The sequence below is a fragment of the Phyllobates terribilis genome, unplaced genomic scaffold (genome assembly GCF_046119375.1).
Source record: "Phyllobates terribilis strain yellow unplaced genomic scaffold, ASM4611937v1 Scaffold_1__5_contigs__length_1240528914, whole genome shotgun sequence".
Taxonomy (NCBI): Eukaryota; Metazoa; Chordata; class Amphibia; order Anura; family Dendrobatidae; genus Phyllobates; species Phyllobates terribilis.
This window is the reverse complement of record NW_027362761.1, coordinates 428,390,601-428,409,278: the sequence shown is the minus strand read 5'-3', so window position 1 is coordinate 428,409,278 and position 18,678 is coordinate 428,390,601. Positions and strand designations below refer to the sequence as shown.

Sequence of the window (18,678 nt, the reverse complement as noted above, 5' to 3'; positions counted from 1 at the left end):
TGGGGTCCCCCTGTAATCTAGCCAGTAAAGACTAAACAAACAGCTGTGGGCTGATATTAATAGCCAGGGAACATTGTTGGCTAATGGCCCCTTCCCCAGCTACCAATATCAGCCCCAAGCGGTCGGCTTTCCCTCTGCTGGTTATAAAAATGATGCTCGAGCCCACGCCATTTTTTTTTAAATTTTAGGCTCTGTGCCCACTATCTGGACGTAGCAGTAGTTTTAACGCATGTTTTTGCTGCGTTTCTATTGCATTCTATTTGCATTCTATTGAACACAGGTAAATCCACATGTGTTCACTGAACCATGCGGATTTACTGTATTCAATACATTCTAGTGTTCAAATTTCTATTGCGGAGACTATCGACTCTGCAAGAGAGCTTGGTATGCTGCAGTCCTCAAAGACGTGCCGCATGTCAGTGTCCACGGGTGACTCGCAGCCTCTGATGCATGCATAGTGGACATGGGATTTCTAGAGAACCCATCCACAATACTGTAATATCTGGATGCTGCGGGTTTGATGCTGTAAAAACATGGAGCTTCAAACCTGCAGTGGCTCCTGATCGTGGCTACGTACCCAAACTCACCCGCAGCATGTCAATTTCTGTAGCGGACACGCTAGTACCGTCAACAAAAGTGCGGCATTAGAACACAGCGTTTTGAACGCAGCAAAAATATGCTGCGTCCAAAGCGCTGCTGAGTGCTGATCGGGGGGGACATAGGGACTAACGAACCAGCTGTGAGCAGTTAATTATAGCCAGGGACCATGTTTGCAAATGGCACTTTCCTAGGCTAAAAAAGCAGCTCACAGCTGATGCATAAATTACATGAATGAAAATGCTAAGGACGATTGGGTGTATGGGATCAGCTGACACCTAGCTCTTTTGTTTGGTTATGACAAGGTGTCAGACCTTTTCATGACCAAACCTAAGTAAAGTAAAGAGTTAAATAAACACACATAGCAAACACTTTATTTGAATTACAGCAAACACATACTTTAATCATTTAAATTAACCAATATACTAACCCAGTCCTGAAGGTAATCCAAGGTTTAAAGCGATGTCCCACCAAATAACTTTATTTAGGTCCAAAAGCATTAATTGATGTACAAAAACGCTTCAAAGACCGCGGCAAAACCGCATCGTTTTTCCTGCCAACGAGATGCAGCTAAGGAAATTTCTGCTTCAAATCCTGATCGTGCGCACATAACCTAATAGGAGAAACTGGACTGTAAAATTTGTCACACAATTTCCCCTAAGTACGCCAATACCCCATAGGTGTTCGAAAACAACTTTTGATGCACAGTGCAAAGCTCAGAAGGGAAGAAGCACCGTATTGGAGTTCAGATATTGCTGGAATGGTTTGAGGGTGCCATGTCACATTGGCAGAGCCTCTGACGTGGCAGAACAATGGAAGCCCCCATAAGTGACCCTATTTTAAAAACTACACCCACTAATGAATTCATCTAGGGGTGCAGTGAGCATATTGACACCAAATGTGCCTTGTAGAATTTTATACTATTGGGCTATGAAGAAAGAATAATTACATTTTTTACCACTAAAATGTTGTTTTAGCCCAAATTATTAATTTTTATTAGGGCTAATAGGAAAAAATGGACATCAGTTTGTTGTGCAATTTCTCCGAGTGAGTCAATACCCATGTAATCAGATACTACTTTTCATGCACAATGCAAGAGTCAGAAGGGAAGGAGTGCCATATTGTTGTGAAGATTTTACTGTTTTATGGTTTGCTGGTGTCATGACCCAGTAGAAGAGCACCTGAGATAGTAGCAGAACAACCCCCCACTTCTCCCCCATAAGTGACCCGATTTTACAAACACCATCTTAGTTTGAATTCATCTAAGGGTGCCGCAATCATATTAACACCACACGTACAGTGGGTGCGGAAAGTATTCAGACCCTTTTAAATTTTTCACTCTGTTTCATTGCAGCCATTTGGTAAATTCTGAAAAGTTCATTTTTTTTTCTCATTAATGTACACTCTGCACCCAATCTTGACTAAAAAAAAAACTAATGTAGAAATGTTTGCAAATTTATTAAAAAAGAAAAACCTGAAATATCACAGGGTCATAAGTATTCAGACCCTTTGCTCAGACACTCAAATTTAAGTCTCATGCTGTCCATTTCCTTGTGATCCTCCTTGAGATGGTTCTACTCCTTCATTGGAGTCCAGCTGTGTTTAATTAAACTGATTGGACTTGATTTGGAAAGGCACACACCTGTCTATAGAAGACCTCACGGCTCACAGTGCCTGTCAGACCAAATGAGAATCATGAGCTCAAAGGAACTGCCCAACCATCTCAGAGACAGAATTGTAGCAAGGCACAGATCTGGCCAAGGTTCCAAAAGAATTTCTGCATTACTCAAGGTTCCTTAGAGCACAGTGGCCTCGATAATCCTTAAATGGAAGACGTTTGGCACCACCAGAAGTCTTCCTGGACCTGGCCGTCCAGCCAAAATGAGCAATTGTGGGTGAAGAGCCTTGGTGAGAGAGGTAAAGAAGAACCCCAAGATCTCTGTGGCTGAGCTCCAGAGATGCTGTAGAGAGATGGGAGAAAGTTCCACTAAATCAACTATCGCTGCAGCCCTCCACTAGTCAGGCCTTTATGACAGAGTAGCCCGATGGAAGCCTCTCCTCAGTGCAAGACATATGAAAGCCCGCATAGAGTTTGCTCAATAACACATGGAGGACTCCCAGACTATGAGAAATAAGATTCTCTGGTCTGATGAGACGATGATAGAACTTTTTGGAGATAATTCTATGCGGTATGTGTGGGAAAAAAACAGGCACTTCTCATCACCTGCCCAATACAATCCCAACAGTGAAACATGGTGGTGGCAGCATCATGCTATGGGGGGTGTTTTTCAGCTGCAGGGACAGGACGACTGGTTGAAATTGAAGGAAACATGAATGCGGCCAAGTACAGAGAGAACCTGGATGAAAACCTCTTCCAGAGTGCTCTGAACGTCAGACTTGGCCAAAGGTTCACCTTCCAACAAAACAATAACCCTAAGTACACAGCTAAAATAACATAGGAGTGGCTTCAGAACAACTCTGTGACCATTCTTGACTGCCGCAGCCAGAGCCCTGACCTAAACCCAAATGAGCATCTCAGGAGAGACCTGAAAATGGCTGTCCACCAACATTCACCATCCAACCTGACAGAACTGGAGAGAATCTGCAAGGAAGAATAGCAAATGATCCCCAAATCCAGGTGTGAAAAACTTGTAGCATCATTCCCAAGAAGACTCATGGCTGTACTAGCTCAAAAGGGTGCTTCTACTCAATACTGAGAAAAGGGTCTGAATACTTATGACCATGTGATATTTCAGTTTTTCTTTTTTAATAAATTTGCAAAAATTTCTACATTTGTTTTTTTTTCAATTAAGATGGGGTGCAGTGTACATTAATGAGAAAACAAATGAACTTTTTAGAATTTACCAAATGGCTGCAATGAAACAGAGTGGAAAATTTAAAGGGGTCTGAATACTTTTCGTACCCACTGTATGTCACAGAATTTTATACTGTTGGGCCATGAAGAAAAAAATTACTGTTTTACTACAAAAATGTTTTAGCCCCAGATTTGATATTTTCACACATGGAAATAGGTAAAACTGGCACCAAAATTTGTTTGTCACACAATTTCTGCTGAATGTAGAAATACCCCATATTGGCTGTACAGTACTGCGTAGCCACACGGCGAGACTCCGGAGGGTCGGAGCGCTATTTGCCTCCTGGATCATAGATTTTCCTAGAATAGTTTGCGGACTCCATATGCAGAGCCCATAAGTGCTAGAAGAGCAGAATCCCGCCTTAATTGACCCCATTTTAGAAATTATACCCACTTGTGAATTTATCTACAAGTGTAGTGACTATTTGACTCCATGAATGTTTTCCACAATCAAGCAGCAGTGGATGTTGCTGAGTGAAAATTGCAAATCTGTCATTATAGTGCCCATACATTGTAGTCATCATTATGTTGTAGTGCCCATACATTATGCCCAGCTTGGTCTTCTGGAGACATGCACCCGTAAATTAAGCGGGCTCTCAACCAGGGCTGTGGCGTCAGTTTGCCAAACCGCCGACTCCTCAATTTCACTGACTTTCGACTCCACAGCACGGCCCCACTACTGAGCATGTACATAAAGTGCAGCACAGGTTCTTCTCAAGTAAAAGCCTAAATCCTTAGATCGATTCCGACGCCACCAAAATGGACACCAACTCCACGACTCCGACTCGACAGCCCTGCTCTCAACGCTACAGACATTCCAAACATGTGGATGCTAAATGTGGTTAAGGCACACTGGGTCTCAGAAGGGAGGGGGGCATTTGGATTTGAGATCACATAATTTGCTGAATTTCTTTTGGGGGGATTAATTTCACTTTTCCAGAGCCTTTGTGTTACCAGTAACATGGAAGCCCCCACGATTTCCTTTAACAGGTGACTGACCTGATTGAGGACTTGCATTTTTTTTGTGGATTGAGTTGAAGCTTTTATTTGAAACACTTTACATAACATCTTGGATTACATTTATCCTGCGCTCTACACTGAGTGCTTACATAGACTATTACACAGCTCCTGATATCAGAGATTTAACAATAGACTATTACATTTTCCAGAAAGTGGGTAGAGTATATCTCCTCAACCAGAGACCAAGAAGTGACCGATTAGATTCGTGAAGAGATCTATCTGTGTGCATAGTATGATCATCCTGGCTTATCTAGGACTCCTGCAGTAGCTATATAGAGCTTTAAGTAAATCCTCTGCCCTTTGTTGACTCTACCCTAGTCTATACAGCAAAGCCTCTTATTTGTGTTCTAGAGTCCATTGTAAAAACTAGATTATTTGTTGATTTGCCTGTTTGCAATTGCTTCTAATGTGTTTGTGTACATTCAGTGTAGGCTCTTTTACAATACAGTATTCGGGGTCAAGTCAATGTTTAAGTACCATGCTATTGCTTCATCGTATTATGCTTTTTTAACGCTGCCCTTATAATTTATCCATGTATTTTAATTCTAGATTTAGGAGGTAGCACCGACATTTTGTGCCACATGATGCCTTTCTACAGCTATGATGTTCCTCATACGTGTGGTCCAGACCCAAAGATCTGCTGCCAGTTTGATTTTAAGCGTCTACCTGGAGGTAGAATTAATTGTCCTTGGAGAGTACCACCCGAGCCTATTCATGAGGGCAATGTAGAACATAGGTATTATTATTACTTTTACATTATATGTATTTCTTTGTGTATTTATATATTTCTGTACTTTTTTTTTTTGCTGTATTCCCAAGTCTTTATCCATGTTTTTACTGCATTTCATTGCAGAGCCTGGATGCTTTTAGATCAGTACAGAAAGAAGTCAACGCTCTTCCGCACTAAAGTGCTCTTAGTCCCACTGGGTGATGATTTTCGCTACAGTGACAGCTCTGAGTGGGATCAGCAATACCAGAACTATCAAAAGCTGTTTGATTACATGAACTCTCACCCTGAGCTCCATGTTAAGGTAGGTTTTAGAATTTTAGTTTCAAATCCTGGATTTCCTGGAGGACTGATGGCAATTTTCCCTTTAATTTTGATAGCATCCAGTGTGTCTTCATGTTCACTTAGGAATAGATTGAGAATATATTTTCACTGCTCCAGCGCCTACTGCTTTTCCTAACGGAATTCTAGTAGATTGAAGCCTGAATCACACTATAGTACAAATTATATTTCAGCATGAGTGCTACATAATCAATGCCGTGTACAAGGTTTTCTCAGGTTACAATATTTTTCCCTAACAGCTTTACTTACTGACTCCTGCTCCAACGCCAGCTCTCCGCTTCTGCTCCCAGAGATTGTTTACAGGCTGCATCGGTGATGTCATGACTATAGTTCACATGACCGCTGCAGCCAATCATTTGGCTCCGCAGTCTTGTGCACTGCCTTGAGCCATGTCACTGCTGCACGTCATGAGCTCAGAGCTGCCAGAGAGGTACCACCATAGGGGTCAGTAAGTAAAGCTCTTTTTTACTTACTAATTATAATAGGTTGTAAAAAATTCTCAATGGAAAACCTACATACAGTGGAGGAAAGAAGTAATTAGTCAGCCACCAATTGTGCAAGTTCTTCCACTTAAAAAGATGGGAGAGGACTGTAATTGACTTCATAGGTAGACCTCAACTATGAGAGACAAAATGGGAAAACAAATCCTGAAAATCATTGTCTGATTTGGAAAGAAATTTTCTTCAAATTTTGGTGGAAAATAAGTATTTGGTCAATTACAGACCAGCAAGATTTCTGGCTCTCTGTAACTTACTGACCTGTAACTTCTTCTTTAAGAGACTCCTCTGTCCTCCACTCATTACCTGTAGTACTGTCACCTTTGAACTTATCAGTATAAAAGACACCTGCCCGCAACTTCAAACAGTCACACTCCAAACTCCACTATGGTGAAGACCAAAGAGCTGTCGAAGGACACCAGAAACAAAATTGTAGCCCTTCACCAGGCTGAGAAGACTGAATCTGCAATAGGCAAGCAGCTTGGTGTGAAGAAATCAACTGTGGGAGCAATAATTAGAAAATGGAAGACATACAAGACCACTGATAATCTCCCTTGATCTGGGGCTCCACACAAGATCTCACCCCATGGGGTCAAAATGATCTCTAGAACGGTGAGCAAAAATCCCAGAACCACATGGGGTGACCTAGTGAATGACCTGCAGAGAGCTGGGACCAACGTTACACAGGCTACCATCAGTAACACACTATGCCGCCATGGACTCAGATCCTGCAGTGCCAGACGTGTCCCCCTGCTTAAGCTATTACATGTACGGGCCCATCTGAAGTTTGCTAGAGAGCATTTGGATGATCCAGAAGAGTATTGGGAGAATGTCATATGGTCAGATGAAACCAAAGTAGAACTGTTTGTTAGAAACACAACTCATCGTGTTTGGAGGAGAAAGAATGCTGAGTTGCATCCAAAGAACACCATACCTACTGTGAAGCATGGAGGTGGCAACATCATGCTTTGGGGTGGTTTCTCTGCCAAGGGACCAGGACGACTGATCCGTGTACATGAAAGAATGAATGGGGCCTTGTATCGTGAGATTTTGAGTGTAAACCTCCTTCCATCAGCAAGGGCATTGAAGATGAAATGTGGCTTGGTCTTTCAGCATGACAATGATCCCAAGCACACCACCAGGGCAATGAAGGAGTGGCTTCGTAAGAAGCATTTCAAGGTCCCCTGGAGTGGCATAGCCAATCTCCAGATCTAAGCCCTATAGAAAACCTTTGGAGGGAGTTGCCCAGCGACAGCCCCTAAACATCACTGCTCTAGAGGAGATCTGCATGGCGGAATGGGCTATCATACCAGCAACAGTGTGTGTCAACCTTGTGAAGACTTACAGAAAACGTTTGACCTCTGTCCTTGCCAACTAAGGATATATAATAAAGTATTGAGATGAACTTTTGACCAAATACTTATTTTCCACCAAAATTTGAATAAAATTTCTTCCCAAATCAGACAGTGATTTTCAGGATTTGTTTTCTCATTTTGTCTCTCATAGTTGAGGTCTACCTATGATGTCAATTACAGGCCTCTCATCTTTTTAAGTGGGAGAACTTGCACAATTGGTGGCTGACTAAATACTTTTTTTTTCCCCACTGTAGGTGCTAAAATTTGGGGCAAGTAACTCCAGTTTCAAGCACTGTTCTTCAATATGTCGGTCAGGACAAATTACTTTTTAAGCACCAAGTTATTCTCTATCGCCAGCTCATTCTGTTTGCAATGTACAGGACCCTGAAGAAGGTTCTGTCTATTACACATGATTATACACAGCTCGAGCACCTCTCCCTGACCTTTACATCTAAAGACTGGCGTTACTTAGGTTCCCTATCTGCTTATTTTACTGCTATCTTCATTGTTTGAGATCACTGTTTACAAAGTTACTCAACTTTTTTATTTTATATATTCCATATATATATTTCACTATAGAGCCTGCAAAAAGGTGTCAGAATTTTACCTGTATTTATACAGTTATATGAAAAAGTTTGGGCACCCCTATTAATCTTAAGCTTAATGTTTTATAAAAATTGGTGTTTTTGCAACAGCTATTTCAGTTTGATATATGTAATAACTGTTGGACACAGTAATGTTTCTGCCTTGAAATGAGGTTTATTGTACTAACAGAAAATGTGCAATCTGCATTCAAACTAAATTTGACAGGTGCACATTTTCTTGTTTTAAATACTCCTACCTACTTTTTACGGACTTACTAAAGCACTTTTTTTGGTTTTGTAACCTCATTGAACTTTGAACTTCATAGCCAGGTGTATGCAATCATGAGAAAATCTACTTAAAGTGGCCACTTGCAAGTTGTTCTCCTGTTTGAATCTCCTCTGAAGTGTGGCATCATGGGCTCCTCAAAACAACTGTCAAATGATCTGAAAACAAAGATTATTCAACATAGTTCAGGGGAAGGATACAAAAAGCTGTCTCAGAAATTTAACCTGTCAGTTTCCACTGTGAGGAACATAGTAAGGAAATGGAAGAACACAGGGACAGTTCTTGTTAAGACCAGAAGTGGCAGGCCAAGAAAAACATCAGAAAGGCAGAGAAGAAGAATGGTGAGATCTGTCAAGGACAATCCTCAGACCACCTCCAGAGAGCTGCAGCATCAACTTGCTGCAGATGGTGTCACTGTGCATCGGTCAACTATACAACGCACTTTGCACAAGGAGAAGCTGTATGGGAGAGTGATGCGATAGAAACCGTTTCTCCAAGCACGCCACAAACAGAGTCGGCTGAGGTATGCAAAAGCACATTTGGAGAAGCCAATTTCATTTTGGAAGAAGGTCCTGTGGACTGATGAAACCAAGATTGAGTTGTTTGGTCATACAAAAAGGCGTTATGCATGGCGGCAAAAAAAACACAGCATTCCAAGAAAAACACTTGCTACCCACAGTAAAATTTGGGGGAGGTTCCATCAAGCTTTGGGGCTGTGTGGCCAATGCCGGCATCGGGAATCTTGTTAAAGTTGAGGGACGCATGGATTCCACTCAGTATCAGCAGATTCTTGACAATAATGTTCAAGAATCAGTGATAAAGTTGAAGTTACGCAGGGGATGGATCTTTCAGCAAGACAATGATCCAAAACACCGCTCCAAATCTACTCAGGCATTCATGCAGAGGAACAATTACAATGTTCTGGAATGGCCATCCCAGTCCCCAGACCTGAATATCATTGAACATCTGTGGGATCATTTGATGAGAGCTGTCCATGCTCGGCGACCATCAAACTTAACTGAACTGGAATTGTTTTGTAAAGAGGAATGGTCAAAAATACCTTCATCCAGGATCCAGGAACTCATTAAAAGCTACAGGAAGCGACTAGAGGCTGTTATTTTTGCAAAAGGAGGATCTACTAAATATTAATGTCACTTTTCTGGTGAGGTGCCCATACTTATGCACCTGTCAAATTTAGTTTGAATGCAGATTGCACATTTTCTGTTCGTACAATAAACCTCATTTCAAGGCAGAAACATTACTGTGTCCAACAGTTATTACATATATCAAACTGAAATAGCTGTTGCAAAAACACCAATTTTTATAAAACATTAAGCTTAAGATTAATAGGGGTGCCCAAACTTTTTCATATAACTGTAGGTTTAAAGTATGAAAATAATCATCTGTCCTGTCAAAATTAAAGTCAGGATATGCTAGTAAGAATAGGTTTATAGTGCTTTTACAACTTTTTAATAGTTTTCCTACTCCTTATTTATATTTTACTTTTTTAGGCTAAGTTTGGTACTCTGTCAGATTTCTTCGGAGCTCTGAGAAGAGCGAGCTATATTGATGAGTCCAGCAGCCCATCATTCTTCCCAGTTGTAAGTGGTGATTTCTTCACATACGCGGACAGGGATGATCACTATTGGAGTGGGTATTTTACCTCACGGCCTTTCTATAAACGTCTAGAACGAGTCATGGAGTCTCATTTAAGGCAAGTCTTTTATTATACAGTCTATTTATATATTTTACTTTACATTTTAAGTGACTTGGTATTGAGCAGAATACAATAATATCCAATGCATTTTTCACTTTGGTTTGGGGGACATGGAGTTCCTTGATGTAGATTTTGGACCTACTCCAAAATCAAAGCCAAAAAACCTTACAATAATCTGGCTATTGACTCCAATGGGAAAAAAGTGTCTACAATGCACATGGAACTTTTTTCTGGATAAAACATCATGTCAGATTTTCAAGTATTTTTAGCACTGAAAATTTGCCAAATTTATTCTTGTAAAATATTATTGCATAAACATATCTGTTCAATAACACCACATGAGTATTTTCTGCCAGTAAAATCCAAGTCAGATTGTGGTCTTACTCTATAGCAGGGTTTTTCACTTCTTACATTCACATTGTAAGGTCGGCAATGTCTAGATTTCCTACTACGCTAAACTTAACTGCGTTTTAGGCACAAACGAGACTGTTGTTTCTGGATGTGTAAACAGTCATCAGCTTTCTGTAGAAGAAACCATGTTTAATATCAGCATATATCAGAATGCATGCTTTTGCTTATGACAGCCTGTGTTCTGCCTGTGGCATTGAAAGGAAACAGCTAGACTTTCAGTTCTACTTGTACAGGATAAATGAGAACCTATAGAGGGCCAAAGTGTAAGGGCGCTTCTGAAAATTCATTGCGTCCAAACAAAAATTAGAAGCAAAAAAGCCCACTTTAAAATGAACAACTTATGGTTAACAAAAGATAACACACATAATAAATAGAATAGCATCAGAAAGGGAGTATAGGACGCAAAGATCCCTCCTACCCAGGTGACGGGTAATAAAGACCGTACATATCCCGTTCATGAAAATCAGAATATCTGTATTGACCCACCTAGAAGAAGCTCAAGCGAAATGCGTGTTGGGATTTTTGGTCCTTATCACTCTCAGGCTCCTACGGGTTTCTATAGCTAATTATTTGTTGCAGTGTATTTCTTCTGTTTCACATTGTCACTATTGGACATTAATGTATATTCTTTGTATTTATGTATATTTAGCCCTTTGTTTAAAATTGGCCCACTTGGTTCTCTGTCAATACAGATATTCTGATCTTCATATACGGCGTATGTACAGTTTTTATTACCGTTCACCTGGGTAGGAGGGATCCTTGTGTCCGTGGGATCCTTGTGTCCTATACTCACTCACTTTCTGAATTTATTCATTTTATTATGTGTTATATTATGTTACCAATAAAAGCTGTTAATTTTCACGTGGGCTTTTTTTGCTTCTAACTTTTGTTTGGATATATTGTACAGAGAGAAAATTCAATTATAACGGTATGACATTTCATGTGGTGACACTCTAAAGAATAACCTACATTATTGGCTTTACACATACTTGCTTGTATGAATGAGCTGTGTGTTTGGAGATCAAGGGGTAACTTTTCTCCTCATGGAGAGTGACATGACAGGGTAAAAAGGCTTATATGCCATGCAATGCTCCTCTGGGAAATTAAATATACAAATTGCCTCTTCAGAGCGGAAGAGGACTAGAACTCTAGTGCTACCTATTGAAGGTAGCAATTTTAAAAGTCATTATCGGCCCTTTAATGAGCCTTGCCATATGACTGGGGATAAAAACTAATCCAGAATATCAATTTGCAGATACATGTTTTGGGCTGTTGCCCCTAGTCAGTATAAAGCAGGAGATCTGATTTGGCTCCCCTTAGACCTCAGAGGCCTCTCATACAGCCATATCATATCTCATGCTTTAGACTGAGGAGGGGAAACATACCAAAACATGTTTTTTCAAATTGAGATTCTTGTTTGGCTTTTATTTTAAGTCATATGGCTTAGGCTCATTAAAGGGTTGATATTGACTTTTAGAATCACTGCTTCCAATTGGTGGCACTAGAGTTCAAGTCCTCTTCCTCTCTGAAGAGACAATTTGCATATTTAATTTCCCAGATGAGCATTGCAGGGCCTTTAAGCCTCCTAGCGAATAGAGCTAGTCCATAGTCATCTGAGTGTGCATGGATGTGTGGAACAGTACCTGAGATGACTGCTGAAATTGTAAGCAAAATAAAAACTTTTTTTTGGATAGGACCATAGAAACCTGTGAACATCTAGACATTGACATTAGAGCACATCGTTAAGAAACTGCAAAGTGCCTTCAGGGAGCCCAGACATAATGACCACTTTTTCCCCTGGTAGAACTGTGTATTAGTTGCATGGATGGTTATGGACCTACTTTGGCTATATATTGGTTGGTACTGCTTCTAATTGGCACTATGCAGATCTTTTTCTGTTATTAGTTTATTGTTTAATATAAAAATGACAATGTTTTTATTCGCCATAAGAGTGTAATTAATTTGAACAATCAAGGCTTTTATATTGCCTGTGACTTTTCCAGCATGAATACAACTCTATAATTGAGACTGCAATAAAGTAGCTGCACTAAAATTTACTTATTACTTGTTTGTTTTTTAATGTTACATTCAATTAGGGAATCCTGTAAGTGCAATTAAAGCACCGTGATTATAGCCCAGCTTCATTGTAATTTTGATTGAAATAATACCTTACTAAAAAAAAAGTCTTAAATAAGGGAAAGTTTTATATTCCCCATTTGCCTCTATGAATAATGCACTGGAAGAACATAGCTTATAAATGCCTTCTTAAGCAGCCTTAATATGTCTTGTCACAACTGTCACAGCCCTGGATAATTCTCAAGGACATTACATTAGTATTCAAAAAGAGGCAACTATGGTGAGGTTTTAGTAAAGCATGTTACCTTCAAGTGTTCTTCATTGTCTTTAACTGTTTAAACACGCGTTGCTGTTTTTGGGCTAGCCTTAGTTATATATGTATTTATTAAAGGGTTGTCTGGGATTTTAAAAAAACACCATTCGAACAGCCGGCAATAACCATACAGCAGACAATACTTACCAGTTAAATCTCCTACTCTCCAGTGTTGACGTTTTGGTGGTCTCTTGACTTTTTCCGATTACTTATCCTTCAGTAGTGACGCAGCGTCTATCCACATGACCACTGCAGCAAATCACTTGTCTCAAGTCTTACTTGCAAGTGTCACTGCTGCGGCCATTGGCTATAGTGGCCACGTCACTGTTACGGCCATTGGCTGTAGTGGCCACGTCACTGTTACCGCACATGATTGCTGCAATGACTGGTGGGGACCACTGGTGCTTTGGCGCTGTAGTGGTGGGATGAACTTAACAAGTGAGTAATGGTTCTGAAAGATGGGATAATCAATTTGGAAATAGTAGCAAAAGGTTAAAAATATCAATGTTTTATTTAATTCTGATAAAAAATATATAGGATCATCACCCAGAATAAAGTGCACTGTGCACATATAAAAATCAGATATACATATATGCACTCTGAAAAAGAGAACAGACAAAATTCCTGGATTTATACCATTATGAAACAAAGTTTTAAATTTGACTGCACAATTATGACGCGCCCCCTGGGCCTGTGCTGTGCAGGGGGATACCCGGATCGCTGGGGATTGTAGTCTCAATGTGGCGGTGACCCGGTCCGTGCCCAGGGCGGTCAAACCAGTGGCAGTCTATTGGTATTGTAATTGTCCGACTACGCCACCCGTGGATTGCGGTCAGTGGGGACCGCCGCTGCGCTGCCGACCGCTGAGGCTGATGTTTGCGCAGCCGAGTATGGGATAACTCCCCACGGGAGAAGTATTGCCTCAGGGCAGCTAATGTGGATGGTGGGAGTGATGGTGTGAGTGTCCCAGTACTGATGGTGCTGGTACGGCGATGAAACACAGAGACTTGTAATTGCAGTTTCCAAGGCTTTACTCACTGTTGTTATTCTGGTCACTTGTGCACATGAGGGACCGCCTGAGCCGTGCTGCGTTCACCAGGCAAGGGACTCGACCAACTCCCAGGCAATTCCAGAGCGTGGCACAGGGCTCCCTTCCTTTCCTTTCTCTGGCCGTCCCCACCAGTGACCCACCTTTGTCCAGCTCCCTCGGGCCTTCTCTGGGCACGCTGATCTCAACGTCCCTGACCCTATATGGTATGCCTTCCTGGTGGATGTAGTGAGGGGTCGCACCAAGATGTGGTAACAACCTCCGGTCTTTGGCTGAGGAATCTGTTGCCTCCACCAATTTGGGTTCTGGTACCCTGTTCTGCCAACCCTTCACCCTGTATCTCCTGGGCATATGGGGTTCCTTCTGTCTTCGTGTCTCTGGGCCTTTCTCTGTGTTCCTTGCTTCCTTTCTCCTCTGTTCCAGTTCCTTTCTTACTTTCCTTTCTGTTCTTTCTTCTCTCTCTCAGGCTCCAGCCTTCTGACAAGGCCTGCCTGCGGAGCAGAGCCCATGCAGAGGCTCTGCTTCCTGTCTTCTTCTCTCACTCTTAACACTGATTCTAAGATGGTGCCCACCTTATATACCTCCTTCTAATACCCGAGCCCAGGTGACTAGCAACCAATGGGCTCCTGCCTATGCCCAGAAACCCACCCCTATCTGCTCCTACACCACTGGGTATTCCACCCCCCGCCCCACTCCAGCCAGGGACAGATGCTGTCGTGCCTGCACTTCTGTCTAGTGGGAGCACCGTTGACCTGTCCCTCGGAAATGGGGTGTGTGTGGTGCATGCTGCTAAACGAGTCCTGGTCCATACTCCATCCTTACCCGGGAGTGGAATATCGCACCTCTGGTTTGAGGTGCAATACCCCTGTAGCAGCCGAGCCCTCGGGGTGCTACAATTACAATTCATATACCCTGTTTCCTACAGGAGGCTCAGAAAAAGCTTAATGATAGTTGTTCCATCACCATGCCCCAGTTCGAGCTCTTTTAAATGGGGGGTCCTTTTTGCATTATAAATCATCAGACACGCCTATTAAACCACTTATTCAGGGGATAAGAGTGAATATTGTACCCCCTTTTTTTCCTTTTTTCTTAACACAGTCAAAAATTTACGAGACACAGAATTACCATAATCCTCCATTATAATGTCATGATTGTTGCTTTTTCATAACCTATACATCATGCTGCTTATCAAACTTTCTTAGCAGCCCATAGATTCTGTCATAATTAATAGGTTTGGCACAGTTTTAAACCATTTCAACAATTCTAATATATATAGGCAGATTTATCTGTCCACAGTGTCATAACTTGTACGTCATCCTGCTGCTTATCAAACTCTTTTGCAGCCCATAGATGCTGTTCCAATTAAATAGTTTGGCACAATTTAAACCATTTCACCAATTCTAATATGTATAGGCAGGCTTATCTGTCCACAGTATATGTCATCTTGCTGCTTATCAAACTCTTAGCAGCCTATAGATGCTATTACAATTAAATAGTTTGGCACAATTTAAACCATTTCACCAATTCTAATTATGACAGAATCTATGGGCTGCTAAGAAAGCCTGATTGATAATTGAGGTTATCTATACTAGCTGTATTGTTGGTTATATTACAAGAGCATGGCAGGTTTTCTGTCAACTGGCTTAGATACTAATACATGAATTACAGAGGCTAAGGTATTTTTGGACCGTATATTCACGCAAAAAAGATATACGCCCTCTTTTAATACAGCATTTAAGGAACTTACTAAAGTATATTGGGATCAAATTACATCCTGGTGGGAGGTACAAAGCCTTGAGAACTATATTAAATCAGGCATAGTACCTAGACATCTGAGGATTACCCTCTCACCAGGATAACGTTATAAAAGTTCAGGTCTTTTGGCAAAATGGGAAAAGGAAGCAACAGATAGCTCATTGAGATTGATGAAATGGTTATTGGAAGAAGAGAAAATAACCCTAAGTAATCTAAATTACTCGTTGAAGGAACATATCGAAATTACCAAAAAATTTTCAGCAGAGCCGGAATTTAGTATAAAAGAGACTGGTCTTCAGAATAGTCTTGACAAATATCAATATATTCTGAAAGAAAGGAAACATAGATTGTTTACTAGAGACTTACCGGAGTTCCGTGAAAATAAGGCATATTCCATTTCCATTGGACGGAATTATCGCGTATTAGAGACAGACATCTCATCATCCGAAACAGACCTTTCTGATACGGATACGAGACTTCGTAATCAAAAGGGAAGGGGAAAAGGGAGAGGGTGGAAGAGGAAGCAATAGAAGATCACCCCAGAGAGATCATCTTTTTAGAGTACAATTACCTACTGAGAAACCACATGAATCTTTCCAGTGGGGGTCTAAAATAACACGTATTTATGGTACTCTAAATGAAGGGATGGATAGGATTTATAAGAAAAATCACCTCAATAGGCCCCTCCATATCCGATTCCCCCAAACCTCAAAAGAATAATACTGAATCTCAAGTGGTCAATCTGTCATCGAGAACTTTGTCGGATGGTGAGATGGATGTCTTGAGGAAGGGTTTATTGTTCGCATGTCCGAGATACAACCGATTTTCTAAGTAAAATTGACGATATACATCTTGAAGAAGGTATGATCTTGGGAAGTATAGATGTTGAAGCACTCTATTCCTCTATTCCACATGAAAAAGGACTTAAAGCTGTGGACTATTTTCTCCGAACCAGGGGATGTCAGTTCAATAGACATAATGCTTTTGTGTTGAAGGCCCTTCACTTTTGCCTAACAAATAATGTCTTTCTCTTTGACAATCAGTACTTCCACCAGCTCAGGGGCACAGCGATGGGGAGCCCTTGTGCCCCCTCGTATGCAAATCTGCTCCTGGGTTGGTGGGAAGAAACTTAGATATTTAGTGCCCCCCCCCCCCCCCCTATCCCAGGGATTGAGAGGGTGGTCATTTGGTTAAGATACATTGATGACATTTTTGTGATATGGAAAGGAACTGAGAATGACTTTGTGAGCTTTGTGGAAGGGCTTAATGTGAACGATATAGGTCTACGATTCACATATGAAGTGAATAGAGAAAAACTAGCATTTCTTGATGTCCACATCCAAAAAGGGGAAAACGGCGAACTAATCACAAGCACGTTTAGAAAACCCACTGCAACTAATTCCCTTTTGAGATGGGACAGTGGACATCCTGCCCCACTCAAGAAGGGTATCCCAAAGGGACAGTACTTGAGGATACGCAGGAATTGTTCTAATATCAACAAATTCAAAGAACAAGCGGATGATTTGAGACCGCTTTTTTTAGAAAGCGGTTACCCCAGGGGGATTTTGACAGAGGCATACAAATCCTCCTTGATGAAAGATCGAAAAGATCTCCTCAGACCAGCTGTAAATAACAAACTGGAAAATAAGTCTAGATTTATTACTAGATTCTCAAACCGTGCAAATGACATTAGAGAAATTCTCAAACGTCATTGGCCAATTCTGCTAATGGATGCGGACATCAATGAAAATATACATGACATCCCCCAAATTACCTTCCGGAAGGGTCGATAATTAAGAGAGAGACTAGTCCATAGCCATTACAAACAGTCCCCTCAGACAACATGGTTGGAAACAAAAATGAAGGGTTGCTATAAATGTGGAGATTGTATGGCATGCTGATCGGTAAAAGAAACAAAAGTTTTCATGAGTAACAACACAAAAAGGGAATAAAACATTAGGCATTTCATTAATTGTCGAAGTGTAGGTATAATCTATAAAGCAACGTGTGAATGTGGGGCCGAATATGTTGGAAAGACGAAAAGGGAATTTAGGAAAAGAATCAGGGAACACATTTGTGACACCATAAATAAGAGAAATACCCCCATCGCCAATCATTTAAGCAACTTTCATGGAAGAAACACTGATAAAATAACATTTGTGGAGATTGATAAGATTCCTTCCCCCCCAGAGAGGGGGCGATTGGGATATAATGATCCTACAAAAAGAATTAAAGTGGATCTTTTGGTTAAAAACAGTACACCCAACTGGACTCGACGAACAACTATCCTTCATCCCTTTTCTCTGAGATTATAGGTGAGAGAATAGGAGTGAAATTTAGGGACAGCCACCGTTGAGTGGGGGCGCCACTGCGTAGGTCCCTTAGGGTGCCAACCTCTGCGTGAGGTAGGTGACAGTATAGGAAGGGAATCACAAGTAAGGGAATATTTAGACCCTCATCTTATTTCCAAGAAGATCTCCCTCACTGTATTTTCCTCCGTTTTACACTAGCCCCTCATTTTTGTTCGGACATGCAAACTCAGGGCCCCCACCTTCTATATTTTTCAAATTGCCATTACTGACTTTTGATGAATTATTGGTCTAGAACTATACTTTGGTCCTATATTCATGTATGTATGATTGTTGCTATTGACAGGAACTGGCACATGCTTATTTAGATGAGGTCTTCTTTGAAAGAACAGTTTCCTCTGGCCTTTAAGTACTACTTTATATATTGGGGATAGGGAAACACCTTGAGGGTGGACTACATCCCATAGTATGCCCCCTCAGTGCATTCTGCAATATAATTGTGCCCTTTGAGGTGGTAGTTATGACCCTAACCCCGCAAACGCAAGCTCCGAGATATGTGACGTTTCTGGAATGTGGTGCGTTCCACTTCGGTGCTTGCATTCCACGGGTCGGATATACGTCACGGAGAAGCCGGAAGTGACTCGAAATACCGTCTGCGAGTGCATGCGCGATAGGAGACCTTGCGCTCCAGCGTGCGTGTCAGGATACAGGCATGACTATGGAACGCAGCTCTATAGGGACACTTAATACCGGAAATGCATACAAT

The 18,678-nt window shown here is 41.3% G+C and overlaps 1 protein-coding gene across 1 annotated transcript in view; it reads left to right on the top strand.

Annotated features, from left to right (window-relative positions):
* Window positions 1–18,678, top strand: part of MAN2A1 (mannosidase alpha class 2A member 1) — a 165,178-nt gene that overhangs the window by 98,552 nt on the left and 47,948 nt on the right. The window contains exons 7-9 of the mRNA XM_073677488.1: window positions 5,042–5,228; window positions 5,346–5,523; window positions 9,795–9,997. Of these exons, the coding sequence (XP_073533589.1) occupies window positions 5,042–5,228; window positions 5,346–5,523; window positions 9,795–9,997 (568 nt within the window). The remainder of the gene's footprint in view (window positions 1–5,041; window positions 5,229–5,345; window positions 5,524–9,794; window positions 9,998–18,678) is intronic.